The 18,476-nt window shown below is 35.1% G+C and overlaps 1 protein-coding gene across 16 annotated transcripts in view; it reads right to left on the bottom strand.

Moving 5' to 3' along the window:
* PAM (peptidylglycine alpha-amidating monooxygenase) overlaps nt 1-18,476 on the bottom strand; it is a 170,374-nt gene that overhangs the window by 111,026 nt on the left and 40,872 nt on the right. For all 16 annotated transcript variants that reach the window (XM_016953561.3, XM_054684497.2, XM_063811453.1 and 13 more), the window contains exon 4: nt 7,309-7,396. In XM_016953561.3, the coding sequence (XP_016809050.3) occupies nt 7,309-7,396 (88 nt within the window). The remainder of the gene's footprint in view (nt 1-7,308; nt 7,397-18,476) is intronic.

Here is an 18,476-nt window from a genome sequence, read left to right as displayed (position 1 = left end):
AGTATATTTTGGCTTCCCAAAAAAAAAGGACCTATGGAAGTAGAGGGGATTTTTACTATTCTTACTAGTAAAGAGAGCCTTAAGGCTGGGAAGCAATGTAACTCTTGATCAATGGCTGTTGTAATTTCAGGCCTCATCAACCAGGTTTCTTTTTCTTATCATTCTAGCAGCTTCTCCTATAAGGCTCCTCCAGACTAAGTCGATTAAATTGTGGAAGGGTTCACATAGCTCCCTTGTGGTTTCTTAGTATTCATAGTAAAAATGATGAGAATTAACATTTGAAAATAAAACTAGTCTGGATTCTTGGACCTTTCCTATAGAACCTTTTTCACGTCGAATCCATGGGGAAACCATTCAGATGGCATGAATATTTTCTGACTGTGCCAAGCACTGAAAATGGTAGCTTGTCATTTCGAATTATCCAAATACAGCATGACTGACTGTTAAAGTACTCTCTGGTTGTATCTGTTAAAGACTATTTAAAATCCAAGGTTACTCAGGGAAGATCAGAACTGATAACTCGTTTCTTCTTTTGGCTAAAAACAAAAAAAAATAATTGTCATGCCCTCAAGTTAAGTCTGTATAGCCTTAAATTCCTATTTTAATGCATTACATATCTAACAGAACCACAACCAGGAAAACTGATCTAAAGTTAGAAAGTTTTTTAAAGAAACACAACACAAAATCAATAGCATGAGGGGATGGTCCTTACCTTTCAAAATGCATTCAGTATGAGTCAGATATTCAAATACTATTACCTGTTCTATAAACCCATAGAATATTTTCCCAAATTCAGACAATCCTATGTGAACTTCAATGCAATGGACAGACATTAATATAGTAATTAGAATGATACATAATGAAAAAGCAAATTAGAATGGTGATTAAGAAATATCAGCCTGATAAATAGCATCACAGAAACTACCCACTGTTCCTTTGCTCCAATAAGGTTAGACAGGCAGTAAGTCCATAAAAGCAGAGTGTGTGTCTGTTTTATTCATACCAAATTCTCCATGCCCAAGAAAGTGCTTGGCACATAGTGAATGATTAATATATACTTTATCAATAAATGAATAAAAATAATAGCTATCCCTTCTACATGCCAGACACTACACCAAACACATTACTTATATTACCTCATCTACCCTTCATGATGGCCCAATCAAGCTGCCAAGATTAGTAGCCCAATTTTACAGATGAGAAAACAGACCAATACAGGTTACATCATTTAACCAATGTTTATTACCACTACCAAGTAGCAGAGCTGAGATTTGAAACCAAGATGTTCCGATTTCACAGTTCTGGATCTGTGCTAAATACAACGCTGCATTATAATATTGCTACTGTATTTAACATAAAGTACTAGTCTTGTGAGGAAAAATGCATTTGTTTCTGTTGAAACAGTCAAAAGGGTTCCAACTATAACATTCTATTTTATTAAAGTTGACACTAGTCTACAAAGAATTGGGCAATTTCTAAGGAACTCCTATTAACACCTTTAATCCAAGTACCTTAATATTATTAGCCAAGGAACATACTCATTGGTGACTGGAAGTTAGAATCAGAGACCAACTGTGTTTTAAAAATTGATCCGTTATACTATCCCAATATGCGATATGATAGGAATCTATTACAATATTAAAGTGGAAAAAGGGAATGGATGCTATTAATTTTAGCCTATCAGTAATTTATGTCTAAACATTGCTACTGCACTCAATGACACATTTTACAGTGCTTAAAACAAGAGACAGTGTAGATTTGGGAGATTCTGTTATTTTTATTTATACTGACAAGGATGTTACATATATTTAACTTTAGAAGTTTCCTAGGCAGAAAAAACAAAGAGAGGATTGCAGAAGACACACTGAATCCTGCTGTATATAGTGTATGGATGACAGGGGCCAGGATATGGAACAGGAGCATAAAGACAGCATATGCAAATACTGTTCTCAACCAAAGAATCATTATCACTGGGAGGGAGGCAACAAAGCTGTGGGCTTATTTGGAAAATAACATCACCTTTAAAAAACAGTCATTTAAATAAGTACCCAAGCAGAGTATCTCTCATACAGGCATATATATATATATATATAATGTTTTATCTCCTTTTTCTTCTCATCAGCAGCTGTAACCCTGTGGAGATAGTGGCATTTAAAAAGACACAGCAGGTGGTTAATAAATAGAAGCAGTTGAAAGGGATTTAAGCTAAAGCTTCATAAGATGGTAAAGCACTACTGCTTTAGCTTGAGAATGATTCCCAGTTAGAACAGCTGGAAATAGCCTCATTTAACCAGCTTGGATTTTTTTTCATCAAAAAACATCAAACAACCTGTAGAAGCCATCTTTGGTTTGTTAAGATTAGTTGGTCCTAAGTGTCATTAGAAATAGCTTTAAAATCAAATATTAATAAGAAGAACTAAAAATAATTTTAGCTATGTATAGAAGATCACACCAAAGTATAAGACTGGATACATAAGAAGCCCACTCGTTTTAATCATCCAATATTTTAAACACAAAATCTTGGGGTTTGCAATCCTAAATTGCTTTAAACCCTATGTCCTGTGCTCAGTAGAATAAAAAATGCACAAGCCTACAATCTCATATTTAAAAAAGAGAGCACTCCAGAATTACCCCAAATGCCAACACAATTTGTATAAACAAAATATTATGATTTTCAAAGCCTGAAACTCTAAGTAGCTAATCACTTATCATTTAAAAAATTGATTGTTAAGAGTAAAAAGAGAATGAAGTAATTCATAGAATAGATGAATACAATATTTAAATTCCCAAGATATCCTCAAAATTTACTATTTAAGTAAATTTAAATTTACTTTAAACTGGGTAATTTAAATATAAAAATTTACTTAAATAGTAAATTTAAGCACCTTCATTTCATTTCATTACTGACTCTAACAACTTCAAAAGACCATCTGCTCACTTAGAGCTTAGTTTAGGCTCATATTCAGCTAATAAATCTAGGGAACTTAGAATTGTCATGCTTTGAATTAAGTCTATAGAGCACAAATAAAGTGCAACAAATCATGCCATTGATATGCTTGCTCTAATCTTGGTGCTATTATTTTCTTCTGGTCCCTAGATAGGGTTAATTGTTTTCCTCCTCCAAACGCCTGGGAAGAAGGCATTGGGGTTACATCTGACAGGTACTGTCACTTTCTTTACATGGGTCAGCAGAGCTGCTTCTTTTCCATCAGCTGGTCCTTATTTGCATCCTCTAGAGGTATGTTAATTTGGAATTGAGCACTAGGCCCACTCTAACTATAAAGGGACCACCCTACAGTATATTAAAAGGTTCAAATCAACGTATGCAATTTAAATGCACATGCATATAATTAACTAGACACATTGCCAATGTGAGCTGCTAATTTGGAATGAGTCACAAAAGGCTAGAATGTGTGCAGAGGAAAAAAACTTTAAAATTAAAATCACTATATAATGAAAACTGCTTCATGCTGTGTCTACTATTTTTATATAAACTTAATATAACTAAATATATTTTAATGAACAGTAGAAAGAGGCAATTACAAAGAGCAAAGGAGGGCAGCACAACAGTGAAACATCATCAGAATAGCTCTTTGCCTTCATATTAAAAATGCTTCCTGAAGATAGAAGATGAATTATAACTTCATAATTTCAGGGGAAACATGTTTTCTATATTAAAGACACCTATTTGCCAACCCGCTCGCAATGAAAATGGAACACTGAAGTGTAAACAGGAGGAAATCCTAGCTAACAAACAGAAAAGAGGAAATCCGAGTTTGACATTTTGATGTTAAAATAGCTTTTTCTTCTTTCCTTAAAACAGCTTTGTATTTCCTTATAAGTTTCCCTAGAGTGTGAATGACTTCTGGTTATTTTTAAGCATCAAAACTGTTATAGGTATCATCCCCAAAATATATGTGAAAGTTTAGGAGTCTTCATTTAAGTGCTGTCTATGTCTTAGAATAATTGAAGAATAGATTTGCAACTATAAAATGAGTGTGATCAATTCCATGACTCAAAAAATTTTAGAAAAATAATGCAAGACTTTTGACACTGATAGATTTTTGTTGTGAGTACTATAATTCAGATGACAGGATAAGATGTTAAACAGCTGGAAAATATCCACTGACTATCTTCAGGGCTGAGCCTGTGAGGCACTGGGGGTGGGGAGTGAAAGATGTTTCTGTGAAGCAACTGAAAGTTCTGGCTGTGAAATATCCTGTGAGCTCTAATTCTTTAAAGTATAGATTTTGCCAAATATTGGAAGATAAATAATGTATACCATATTTAAATAAGAATATAAGGCCTGTGGCTGGGTGGCTCATACCTATAATCCCAGCACTTTGGGAGGCCAAGGTGGGTGGATCACTTGAGGTCAGGGGGCTCGAGACCAGCCTGGCCAACATGGCAAAACCCCATCTCTACTAAAAATACAAAAATTAGTTGGGCATGGTGGCACGCGCCTGTAGTCCCAACTACTGAGGAGGCTGAGGCAGGAGAATTGCTTGAACCCAGGAGGTGGAGGTTGCAGTGAGCTGAGATCGCACCACTGCACTAGAACCTGGGTGACTGAGTGAGACTCAGTCAAAAAAAAAGAATATAAAATAAATATATGATATATAATGTATATCATATATTATATAAAAATATACATATAAATATGTATTATAATCTTTATATATATATAAAGGAATATATATATAAAAAGGCCTGATTGTGGAAGTCAGAATCATTAGAACAGTTTTACTTAATGTATGTCTTCTAGTTCACATATTGAAAAGATCCTACTTTTAAATGTTAGACTTAAACGCGTTGGGCTTGGTTAAAAGATGATGAATAACAGCACCAATTGTCCTTGTTTTATGATTATAAATTCAATCATAACAAATCTACAAATTAAGTGGGGCTATGGGATACAAGGCAAATATTTTAAAATCCATTTAAAATGATATGGGTATAGTGTTATTAAGAATTGTAATTACTCAATGATGCAACTGACTGGCAAAACACAGTGAGCTGCTTGCTTGAGGTGAGTCAAGCAGTGCACACACTTCCAGCTCCTAGAAATAATGCTTTCCCAATCAGATTCAGCATTTGCATGCAATTTATATTCATAGAATTATGGAATTTTAGAGCATAGAGAGGCTTTATAAATGGCCTAGTATAAGTCTTTTGCTAAAATGAAGACAAGAACTCCATCTCAGGTGGGCTAAATAACCTACCCAGGGAATCCAGCAAGTTAGTTCACTGCTCTTTCCTTCTACTATGTTGACTTTCAAGTAATAATTTTAGCAAAATAATATACTTAGCAATTACTCTACTCAAAATTTCTGTTTTCACTTTCATTTATATTTTTCTTTGAAACTTCTTATTCCCCAATGTGGAAGATTTTTGGTCAATATATCTTATAGATTTAATTTCAGAATAGTTTATTTAAGAATACTAATAAATATTTTAAAGGGGCCAAAATGAGGTGTTTGTTTTATTCCCTTAACATGAGAACAATGAGCTTGGCTCATTTTAGATAATTTTTCCTAACAATTAGAATTGGAATAGCATTTAAGTGTTGTGTTATTTTCTCACTCATTCCCTTAAACCAAGGTGCAGCAAAAGCAGACTTTAAAAGCTTACATTCCTTCTAGCTATTTTCAATGAGTCCAATTCAAAGGTAAATATTGGTAATTTCAGAAGAAATTGTTTTAAAGCATAAAAACCAAAGGATGTGATTTACTGAATAAGATTCAGGAAAAGCTGTCACAGAATAATCTTTTAATCCCAGAATTTTATTTACAAAAATTTACTGAAGAGTATAAACGGGAATGTTGATATTGAAGGGTATTTACTGTGATTTGCTGACTCCGTTTTTACATAAACCCAGTCACATAGGTTGGGTTCCTATGTGATATGTTCCTTTCATCAAATAACTTAAGCCTATTAACAAATGCTTTGACGGTACTTGGTCCATGGAGATTTCCACTAATTGCCCTGTGCTTTTAACAGTTCCAAATACACATTATATTGTTTATTATAAAAACGACAAGAGAGCAGTTGCTGCTTGACTCACATCAGGCTAATGAATGTTAGGATGCACAGAGAAAGGTCCATCAGTCTACATGATTATGTAAGGACAGGACCTCAAAACAGATTCCTCAGTGCAAAGCAAAGCACACCAGTCATTTCGGACTATTAAATGTGTGACAGTGATTCTGGGTCTACGTGAAAATAAGAAGCTTAAAAAGTGTGGCTATTTTCAGAGTTCAGTGATCTTCAAGAATGCCAAAGAACAAAATGAGAGGGACAATCTCAAACCATAATTATGCTGTAAACTTATGGGGGTAGAAAACATCTTATTTTTCCTAGAACCTCCCAAGCATCTGCTACAGCTCTGGCATATGACAGGCATTTAATAGAGGTTTAGTGATTGTTTATGGCATGATATTAAGACTCACCATAGTGATTCAAATACTTTCTAATAATATCTAATTGAATTAATAATTACTTGAATAAATAGAAGGCAGTGTGGTAAAATGAAACTAACTGTGGGTTTGGAATCAGACAAGCTAGGGTTCAATCTTTATCTTGCACCAGTTTTGTTACTACCGTAAACAACTTACTGAATCACTTTGAGCTTCAGGCTTCTTGTCTGTAAAGTGGAAATAACAATATTTGCTTTGCAGAGACATTAGGATAAAATGAAATGGCAAGCCTACATCACCAGTCACAGTGTCTGGAGAAAGAGTGCTCAATAAACAGAACCATGATGCTCTTCGGGTAGAATAATGAACCTTAAAAAATTAATATCAGAGTATCAATAATCTAAATTTTCAGACTTTCTTTACAAACCTTCTGCACCTGGACATATACTGTATAACAATATACATATATTGAATCTGTTTTATTTTAGATTCCAGGGGAACATGTTACATGGTATATTGTGTGATGCTGGAGTTTGGGCATCTATTGAACCCATCACTCAAATAGTTAACATAGTATCCAACTGGTAGTTTTTCAACTCTTGCTCCCTTCTCTCCCAGCCCCTTTTGGGGTCCTGGTTTCTACTGTTTCCATCTTTATGTCCATGAGACATATATTTATTAAGTCAGTGACAAAGGCTGATAGATATGCTCTATAGCAGACTAAATAACTGTAATAAACCATGATAACCACGTGATGACAATGAACAATGTTCTTTTTCTTAAAATGTTCTGCCTATTTATTAACTAGTTGTAAAATACTTGCACAGATACACTTTGCACTTGTAAAACACATTTTCTACACCCTTCTATACTGTAAACCCATTATCCTTACCAGTAACTTCCAGTGGATGAAGGCATATTGCATCCAAAAAGTAACATATGATGGACAGTATCCATGCTGGCTCGAGGCTTGAAGTCAACTGTTAGGAGAAAATAATACATGTATGTGAATACAAGTTACACTTCTGTGCACCAGAGTCATAAAATACATCTTTGAACAGTTCAAATACCTGTATAACAAAGATGTTTTGATGTTCTTGTGATCAAATGCCCTGTCTGTATAAATTATCTTGTTAAGGATAAGCATGACTTGATAATTTGATTAAGAGTAAAAAGGAAAAATAAGGCTGAATATCACACCCACATACACACACACACACACATTTTTAAAATGGAAGACCTCTTTTAAAGTGGTGAGGGCATTATATGGGTATTAAATGAAATCTGCAGGCTATGTATTCACAGTATATTTCCTTTCAGACTTCAGTACAGTGTTGAGTATCATAAAACACTGCTCAACATTGTAGTGAAAAAGAAGCCACAGTGAGTGGTCAAAATATGAACACAAAAATTCATAACACAAATTTATGACCATCTTAGAATAACAACAGTACGATAGTCACTGGGATGTATATGAAGAAGCAATTTACCAGGAAAGAAAAATAAAAGTGGAAAATGTATCTTTACAAAAATACAAAACACATAAAATTACTGTCCTCAATAAGCATGGTATACTTGTTAAAAGATATTAGAAGTTATGGAATGACATTTCTCGTTTTCTCCTAATAATAGTTGTTGAAAGACATTAAAATAAACAAGTGCATAATTAAAAGAGAAAAAATTAAAAATATATTATTATCTATGAACTCCCTTTCCTAGTGTGGGTTTGGCTCATCCTTTTGCTTTCTCATCAAAATGCTGTCCAGTATGAAGTAGCTGTTTACGAGTCACCTTTGCACATAAAATGCTAAATAGCCCCAAAATGATCTTAAATCTCAGGTGTGTGCAAAAATGCATCTTTCAGCTATTTTGGTCTGTTTGATAAAATTAAGAAAACATCACTTATTGCTAAAATGTGTATGTGAGACATGAGTACTTATAAAACAAAAAAATGTTCTACACCAAACTATAGCACCATGACTCGCAGTGTGTCTGACCAAAAACATAGCACTATGTGCCAAACCTACTGTGTGCCATCTTGGCTTATAACTTTCAGAGGAGACAAACCTTTCTTTTACTGCAATGAAAATAAGAACTTGAAGCCTAAAAATCAAATCTTGAAGTTTTCATGTCGTCATTTAAAATATTAATGAAGAGAGAATGGCCAGAAAATGGACTTGCTATAACTTGAGGCTTGGTTTTCTATTACCAAAGAATATAGTAAGCACAAGGGATGGAAGAAGATGCTTTGGAAGGAAAGAATCACTTGGGGGTTACAGCCGTTCACAATTCATAGAAAGTCCTTATCATCATGAAGCCGAAGTTTGTTAGCAAGAGAAACAGAAGAAAGAAGAAGGATTCTATATCTATAGACCACTGCCAGGTTGAGTGCAGGATTTCCTTCCTCCCTTCCAGAATCCTACCAGGGATCTTTCCTGGGGCAGAAAGAAAATGGAAAAAGTCCTGAGGTAGGAGTACTGGTCTTTTATTCACCTTGATTTTATTTTGGTATGTGATACAATTTTTAATCTTATATTCATTTTTATTAAACTGTTTATACTACTTTATGAACATCTATAACTGTTGTCTAATTGTATCATCCTCCTCCCCCTGCCACGTTTTAAAAAAAATATTCCCTCTGCCAATGCATGAGAGGTTATCTGACCCCTCTGCTTTTTCAGAACCTATGTAGATGATTACATGACTTCCTCCCCTCAGAAGATCTTATTATGGGTGGATAAATTTCCTATGACTGAATAATTCTTGGAATTTTGGTAATATGCCAACATGGCCAAGTGCAGTTTATTCCAAGAATTAAATGGTTGGATGCAAAACAATGTTTCAAGCACCCGCTAAAAATTCAGGTGGAAGTATCCAGCAGAGAGTCAGAATTCTGTGACTCTTGTCCTAGAAAGAGGTCAGAGAATTACATATTTGGGAAACATTCAAAAATTGAACCCTGAAGCTGCGAGGATGGATGAAAGTACCAGAAAAGGTAGTAGGAATCATAGAGAAGGCTCAAGACAGAGTTTTGGAAAAAGCCCAGGGCTGTCAGGGTATGTTTAGGAGACACCAACAGTATCTTTTTTATACTAATGCAATGTATATGCTGCTGTTAAACAAGGCAAAGACATTTCTGGAAAAAGAAGGAGCTATTAGTAATTTTTAAAAATGAAATATTAATAAGCAAAAGATTCAGGTAAGGGCAAGGAAGACAGCTGTTGGTAAGGGAATAGATCATAAAGACAACAACATATAATCTCTGTAGCTTTTCATTAGGAAAGAAAGAAAATAGTTTGCCTGGGCCCTTGCTTATGTAAGAGACTCTTCTAACTGTCCTTTGTAAAGTAAACGGGGCAAATCTTAATTAATCAAAGTATAAATTCTCTAACTATTTTCTGATTTTTTTCTCCTTCTGACATACATTTTTTCCTGACATACATTTTAAGTACCACTTATTTATTTGCTCTACTTTGAACTCTAACTAGGTATGTGTTTAATTTTTGCTTCTAAAATGAGAAACAACTCTTTAAGTGATAGAAAAAGAAAATTCTTCAGAGTTTCCTTTCACAAAAACAGATTCTCACTGACTCACATATTTCTCCAGAAACTCCAGATCTAATTTAAATGCTAAGTATATTAGAAGTACACAGCAAAAACAAGCAACTAACCATCTTTTTTCATATCCTAAAGAAAAAGTATAATATCTAAATATTTATATAATTATAGCTCAAAGTACAATTCATTGCAATTTGAAATGAAAACTACCTCCAGCAAAAGGAATGTCAAATCAAAATGTAAATCTAAAACAAACAGTAGATGTCTTAAAATAAAGCAGCACTTGGACAATTTCACTGAAGGGCTGCTGCCAGTAGTGAGGAGCGGCAGGCTGGGAAAAGATTAGTCTGACAGGTTCATTTCAGGGGTTTGCTCCCTTCCTGCTGATTATGCCTGGCTTTGCAAAATAAGACCCCACCCCTAGTGAATTCTAGGTGTGCTGGGCACAAGACACACATAAGACTATGCAGGAGATGTCAACACAACACAATACAGAATATGGAAAAATACTTTAGAATAACATCTTAAAAAGAAATGTCTCTTTTCTTTTTCACCCATCATACACCAAAGAAATAAAGGATCCAAGGGGAAGAGAGCTAGAGGATAATAATGGAAACAACTGCATTTCAGTGTGCGATTCTGACAGGCAGAATAAACAAAGACAGCCTTGGGATGGTGAGAAACAGTGCAAAACACAGCCTCAAGAGAATGCAAAGGAATATTATATCCGATAAGATTAAAAGTGCCACTGACTCTTCTAACTCAATATTAAGATGACAGTTGCTTAAGTGGAAATGGTACTTTGGTCTCAATGGGAGCTAACAGTTCAGATTGCCTGATGTATGAGATCAGCGAACATTTTATAGGTGAGTAAGTCCTGGGAATGAAATACCTTTGAAGGACTAAGACTCCAAAAAAGTGACTCACACACAGTAATTAAAGGAAATCTGATGACACTGAAAGCACACAGGTTGGAGGATTTCTCAAAGGATAATGTCGTCTGAAATAAAAGACCTGAAACTATGTGTGTGGATGACATGTTGAAAAGAGAGATGTCTAGGTCTAAATCCTGGAGTTCTAAGCAAAATTTCTCCTCATTGCATGGGGTGTTTGGGATTTATGGGCTTTTTTTAGCTAACATCAGACTATAATCAGGGCCACAAAATTCTCTAAGAACGTGACCTGGGGGAGAATGTCATTTAGTTCTCCATTTTTCCCTTCTAAGTGGATATCCAAGTCTGCATGTCAAATTTTGATTCTTCTGCCAGACTTAGGACATAGAAAGATTCTGAAGAACACACATAACCAAGTAGAGAAACCAGCAATTTTGGAGATATTCATGTATATATAACCAGCTCTAAATTACCATTGGAAATGGCAGGAACAATTCTTTTTAGCCAAAAAATATTCAGCAGAGGAATATTACAGAGCATAGATAATTAACCTATTGAATAAAAAAGCACCGACTTGCAAGTTTGGATCTGAAGAACTTTGGCATTCTAGAATTGTTGCTTGTATATATTAGGGATAACCATTGTTAACTTTCTTTTTTCCTCCCAATGTAATCGTGTTATACACTGTAAATAGCTTAGTTTGCATATCATGGGTATTTTTACATGTTATTAAACAATTTTCTTAAGCAGCCATTTTTGGCCTGGGCTTTAAATTATTACCTATGGAACTTGGTAAAAATACAAGTGCCTAGAGTCAATCTAGATCAGTCCCTTCTCGCCTCCCCCATCAACATCTCAGTCAAATCTCCAGCGGTTATTCCCAGGTAAGTATATCTTTTAAAGGTTTCACAGGCGAATTACCAGTAATTCTGACTATAGTCCCCATTTATAGTGACTGAATATACTCTATTATGTGAGCATAGTTTGAGTTTAACCAACTCATCTTAGTTAAATTGGGATTGTATTGCTCCTTTAAATGTACAGGACAAACAGCAAAAGCAGGTTTCTTTTAAAATAAATTCACAAAAAATTTCTAAATTTTAGAATTATTTCATTCAAGGAGACCACTGGAAGGAACTCTGTATTATATCATGTGAGTTTAGCTGTATCACCTAAAATCGTTTTAGTGCTGAGATCTGAGGCAGGCATAGGAAGCCTCTAGTGATTGTGTTCCTATCTATGATAAAGAGTCAGTATTCTAAGACTGTTTGTATTTTCAAGCCATATTTAATATTGAGAGAATTGGGAAGGTGTGAGGTTCAAGAAAATATAATATAAAAGATATGTCATGAATAAAAAAAATTACAAACCCTAAAATCTTACTATCAACATTTCTTTATTTCCAAAAAAATAATGATTATGCTTCAAAAACTGCTCAAAGTAAAGATAGTAATGCTCTAAATTGCAATTTAAGTTTAGGATACAATCAACCTTAATGTTCATAATCTTGCAGTTGAGCCAAAAAGGTACAGAGAAATGTAAAGCTCACAGCATCATAGTCTATTTTCCAGCATGTTAAAAACCCACCACAATGGCATATTACATTATCTCCTGCAAGCTTTCCCCATAACCATGAAGCAATTCTGTACTAAAACAAAGACCTTTTCCTGGAACATTTTTTTTTTCCAGGGCAAAGACTATTTATCTATTTATTTATTTTTTATTTTTCTTTTATTATTATACTTTAAGTTTTAGGGTACATATGCACATTGTGCAGGTTAGTTACATATGTATACATGTGCCACGCTGGTGCGCTGCACCCACTAACTCGTCATCTAGCATTAGGTATATCTCCCAATGCTATCCCTCCCCCCTCCCCCCACCCCACAACAGTCCCCAGAGTGTGATGTTCCCCTTCCTGTGTCCATGTGATCTCATTGTTCAATTCCCACCTATGAGTGAGAATATGCGGTGGTTCATATGGAACCAAAAAAGAGCCCACATCGCCAAGTCAATCCAAAGCCAAAAGAACAAAGCTGGAGGCATCACACTACCTGACTTCAAACTATACTACAAGGCTACAGTAACCAAAACAGCATGGTAATGGTACCAAAACAGAGATATAGATCAATGGGACAGAACAGAGCCCTCAGAAATAACGCCGCATATCTACAACTATCTGATCTTTGACAAACCTGAGAAAAACAAGCAATGGGGAAAGGATTCCCTATTTAATAAATGGTGCTGGAAAAACTGGCTAGCCATATGTAGAAAGCTGAAACTGGATCCCTTCCTTACACCTTATACAAAAATCAATTCAAGATGGATTAAAGACTTACATGTTAGACCTAAAACCATAAAAACCCTAGAAGAAAACCTAGGCAATATCATTCAGGACATAGGCATGGGCAAGGACTTCATGTCTAAAACACCAAAAGCAATGGCAACAAAAGACAAAATTGACAAATGGGATCTAATTAAACTAAAGAGCTTCTGCACAGCAAAAGAAACCACCATCAGAGTGAACAGGCAACCTACAAAATGGGAGAAAATTTTTGCAACCTACTCATCTGACAAAGGGCTAATATCCAGAATCTACAATGAACTCAAACAAATTTACAAGAAAAAAACAAACAACCCCATCAAAAAGTGGGCGAAGGACATGAACAGACACTTCTCAAAAGAAGACATTTATGCAGCCAAAAAACACATGAAAAAATGCTCATCATCACTGGCCATCAGAGAAATGCAAATCAAAACCACAATGAGATACCATCTCACACCAGTTAGAATGGCGATCATTCAAAAGTCAGGAAACAACAGGTGCTGGAGAGGATGTGGAGAAATAGGAACACTTTTACACTGTTGGTGGGACTGTAAACTAGTTCACCCATTGTGGAAGTCAGTGTGGTGATTCCTCGGGGATCTAGAACTAGAAATACCATTTGACCCAACAATCCCATTACTGGATATATACCCAAAGGACTATAAATCATGCTGCTATAAAGACACATGCACACGTATGTTTATTGTGGCACTATTCACAATAGCAAATACTTGGAACCAACCCAAATGTGCAACAATGATAGACTGGATTAAGAAAATGTGGCACATATACACCATGGAATACTATGCAGCCATAAAAAATGATGAGTTCATGTCCTTTGTAGGGACATGGATGAAATTGGAAATCATCATTCCTGGAACATTTTTAATCAGAAAGCTTAATAGTGAAATTGTCATTAACTCCTGCTAGTATGGACAATGATGTACCATTGGTAAAGAGTGCTTATGGTGGTTTATGAGGACTTTAAGCTGCTGCCACCAAATTAACTAAGAAATAAGACACCTGAGCAAACCTATATATTGAACATCAATTTCACATAAAACAATCCTCACGTCTGAATAAAGAAATTTCAACACACAACACAAAAACTAAATTTCTAGATGATATCTCTTTTAAAATTAAACTCTATGATATATATCAAAGAATCAATGGACTTCATCAGCCAAGCTATGCAAGATAAAACAGCATAAGCTTTACTAAGCCCTGTTTTTGTAATGTCATTCCTATAATAGTCCACTATTAATTTCCTACAGAATCAAGCCCATACCCTTAGCCTTTTAGGGCTATGCGTAACATTGTGCCAGTCCTCTAGCTCACTACATTTCCAATATGGCAACCTTTACATCCACTCCTCATTCTCATTAGGCAACTCCCTCACTTAATAATCACAACTACTAACATTTACTGAGGGCTTTCCATGTGCCAGGCACTCATTTACTTCTCAATGACCCTATGAGTCTGGTTCTTTGTCCTCCCAAATAGATGAGCCTTCAGGAAAGAGAAGTGAAGTAATTTGTCCCCTAGTAGTATAGCTAGAAAGTGGTGGGGCTGCGATCCGAATGTGGAGTGTTCTGGCTCAGAGCTTGCTCTTTTAACCACTATATGATACTGTCTCTCATACTTGTGCCCAGTGTGTTTGGGCTCATACTGTGGGCCACTAAAATATTCACCCCTTTGCATATTCAAATAGGTCATCTTCAGAGGTCCAGATGAAATCTTGCATACCTTTATCATGAAATTTTCTCTGACTAGACCAACTCATAGTGATCTTTTAAGAGTTGACTACTAAAGTAGTTCCTGCTGAAATAGCTAGCTGGGAGGAGGTGGTAGGTTGGGGGAATGAAGGATTTTAACATTTCTCCATTAAAATAGCTATATCAACATGTCAATTAATTTTTGGTGATCATTAGATGTACCTAATTGAAGACATTAGAAATGGCTCCTATTCATCTCTCACTGTTTTTTTATTACTTGAGAAAAGCTGAGGAGATGTTGGACGTTGTCAATTTGGAAACATGCGTACTTGGGTGACCAAAGGATAGAAGACGTTTAAGAAACTCTGAGACTCTGAGACAAGGTATATAGCAACAACTTCTCCTTCACGATTATGACGAAGAAAAATGGGCTGTATCCACTCATCAAAACCTCTACTATATATGTCTTATTTCTGTTTTTCATCATAGCTCTTTCCAAGTAGCTTTCACTAAGAAACGAAGTGTTTTCCAGGGTGATTGGTGGGAAATACTCAGTCATCATCTGTGAGACAGAGACTACTCATTATTTATGTTGGAAAGAAGTCCTAGTTGAAGAAAGAAGAGAAAGGATACTTAGTCAACTCATTGGAAGCAGAAAGGTAACAGAATGATTGCATGGGGATGAGGACTCACACACATGTATACACACATATGCATACATACACAGATACTCTCCTCTACTTACTGCTGCCAAAGCCATAAAACATGGATATACGAGCAATGTACCCTGCCCAGACCTCGGTCTTTATGTCGTACTATCTAGTGACCCATAAGCATGATCAAAATTGAATTGTTCATGCAGTTCTCGAAGTATCTGAACATCACTTGATCATGTGCTTTAAGAAAGGTCATATTTTGAACTATTCAAATCTAACTGTGCAATTCTGCAAAAGAAACTGTTCTACATTCAAGAGAGAAGCCCAAGAAAATGAAAAACAATGAATCATTAGATTAATTTCATCTGTTTCTAAATTCAATGGCTTCTATCTCATTTATGTAGTGCAATTTGATAGATAGGGACCTGTCATCATTCACTAAGGAAAAGACACAATTATTTACAGGTCATCCATGTGAGGGAAAGCAAGTGGATGAAGATGACAGTCAAATTTCTTGGCTGAGTGGGCTGCTGTCAGAGCCAATTCCTCTGAGTGTCTGTAAAACACCTTTTAGACAGCACCACAGTTCAGTGGTCAAATGCAGATATTATTATACTTTCACCCATTCAAATTCTATGGTTTCTTATTAAAAAAAAACACACACACACAATGCCCTACGGAAAGCTATAATTTTGTTCAAAATATAAAACATATTTTTATCTTCATCATTGCAGTTCTCCAAACACCTACTGTAATTCACATTCAATAATTAAATACAGATATATAGACACATCACACATGCTATATGCTCATATGTAAATATAACAGGCATATACACATATGAGTTCCATAATGACTGTGATGGTATTTGCTCAAAATTTAGAAGTATGTTTAAGATGGGTTATATAACTAGCATATAAACATAAAGCCAAAATAGTGAGTTATTCAAATCGAATTTTGACTTTTAATACCATCAAGAGAGTCTGTCCTAGTATTAATAAACAATGTAAATTGTATTGTCTTTTGTAATTTTCTTCAGAAATTTGAAAAGTTCAAGGAGAAAGTCCTTTTTATATGTTTTAACACTTTTATTCTTGTCTAGAATTCTGCTAGCCTGTGACTTCCTTAAACAGGCATCATACTTCATATCCCTATTACCCAATAACTTATATGTAGCAGAATTTTAACTCTGCTGAATTCATGCACAATGGCTTTTCATAAACACAAGCAAAACAATGATTCCTTAGATTAGAATATAATTCAAGGTAGAAAGGTAAATTATCTACTGTTTGAAATGCTGAGTCAGAAAACGGCCAAAATCCTTTTTTAGTATTCACGCGTGCATTCAGCAAGCAATTATTGAGTCGGTGCCATATCCTGCTGGAATACAAAAATTTAAAGAGGCACAGATAATGAAAACAGAAGGTATAAAATCATTAAGTGTCTTAAGGAAAGAATAAACAAACAGAATGACTATGAGAAATAAAAATAATTAAAAACAGAAAAGAACGAACAAAGTATTATGGGTTTTTACAGCTCTTCATTTGCAACCATGTCTAATCTCAGGATAAGGCATCCTGAGATCTGGAATTTGGGACAATCCACAAAAAAGCTATAGCTTCATTCTCTATGCCATCAGAATCCCTTAGAATGGAAAAAGCATAGGTTACCCTATAGGCAAAACTTTCACTTTGGGAGTCTGGAAAAGCTATGTATGGTCACTCTCCCAACATATAACTATCCAAGCCCCTTTCCTTCTACAAATCTTTAAATCTTCATGGGTATTTGTTATTTGTTTTGTTAAGATGGTTTGAGGTTTATTTTTCCTTTGGCAAAACTGGCCAGAGTGTATCCAGTAGGCAGTGAAGGTAAAGGAATGAAAGAATAATTGTATTTGATGTAAGGAAGAAAGAACGGTGCTGCTCTTGCTATATTTCAGCTCCACCTATGCACTTGATAACTTTGCTCATTTCTCCCTTTGTATCACTATCCCCACACCCAAATCTGAAGTACGACTAGGTTAATACATAGCTAGTAAAAAGCTTGGGCAGATTCCTTAACCTCTCTGACTTTCTGTTTCCTCTTCTGAAAACTGGCTTAGGTTATGTTTAGCTTTCAGTATCTTACAGTGTCTGGCAGGCTCTTAGTGAACAATGGCAGGTAGAGATGATGGTAATGGTCCAGCCGTTACATAAATGAGAATTCCATACAAACTACTGTCTTAGCTCCTGATTAAATCACAGATATAAATGTTTCTGTCTCTGTTTCTCAAGCTATGAAATGAGACTATCTATACAGGATCGTCCTAAGAATTAACGAGATAATACATGCAGAATTTCCATTACTTATTCTTTTATATAAATGATTATTTGCTAATTGTCTCTAGTTTTCCATTTTCCAGTTCTAATTTGTCTATACTTAAACTTCTTTGGTTGCTGAATTACGTAAACAACAGTAACCACAAACCACCTGGGCATAGTTCATTAAAGGACTCACACAGAAGATGAAACAAACCATTGTGAATAGGGAACAAAAAATTTCAGTATCCATGCAATCCTCCAAGTAATAAACAAAGGAAGAAATACTGAAAATAGTTATTAATCTTACAAGACCTTTTAAGGACCTTATAACTTGGAATAGTTTAATCTTAGAAGAAAAGTGCCTAAGAAAGTATGAAAACATTTAGCACTCTGGTTCTAATATAGACCTTTATGTGTTTCCTGTGAATATTTTACTTGACTGAATATACTCACTTGTATTTTTTCATTTTAAATTATGTGAACGTAAACACATTTATAGTAGGAGAGCAATAACACACAGGATATATATTTATAGTCCTTACAGTCACTGGTTCTAAAATCATATACTACCACCAATCTCCAGAAACAAACCTATTAATGTGAGATGTGTAA

Source organism: Pan troglodytes, chromosome 4 (assembly GCF_028858775.2).
Source record: "Pan troglodytes isolate AG18354 chromosome 4, NHGRI_mPanTro3-v2.0_pri, whole genome shotgun sequence".
NCBI lineage: Eukaryota > Metazoa > Chordata > Mammalia > Primates > Hominidae > Pan > Pan troglodytes.
This window is presented reverse-complemented; position numbering and strand designations above follow the sequence as displayed.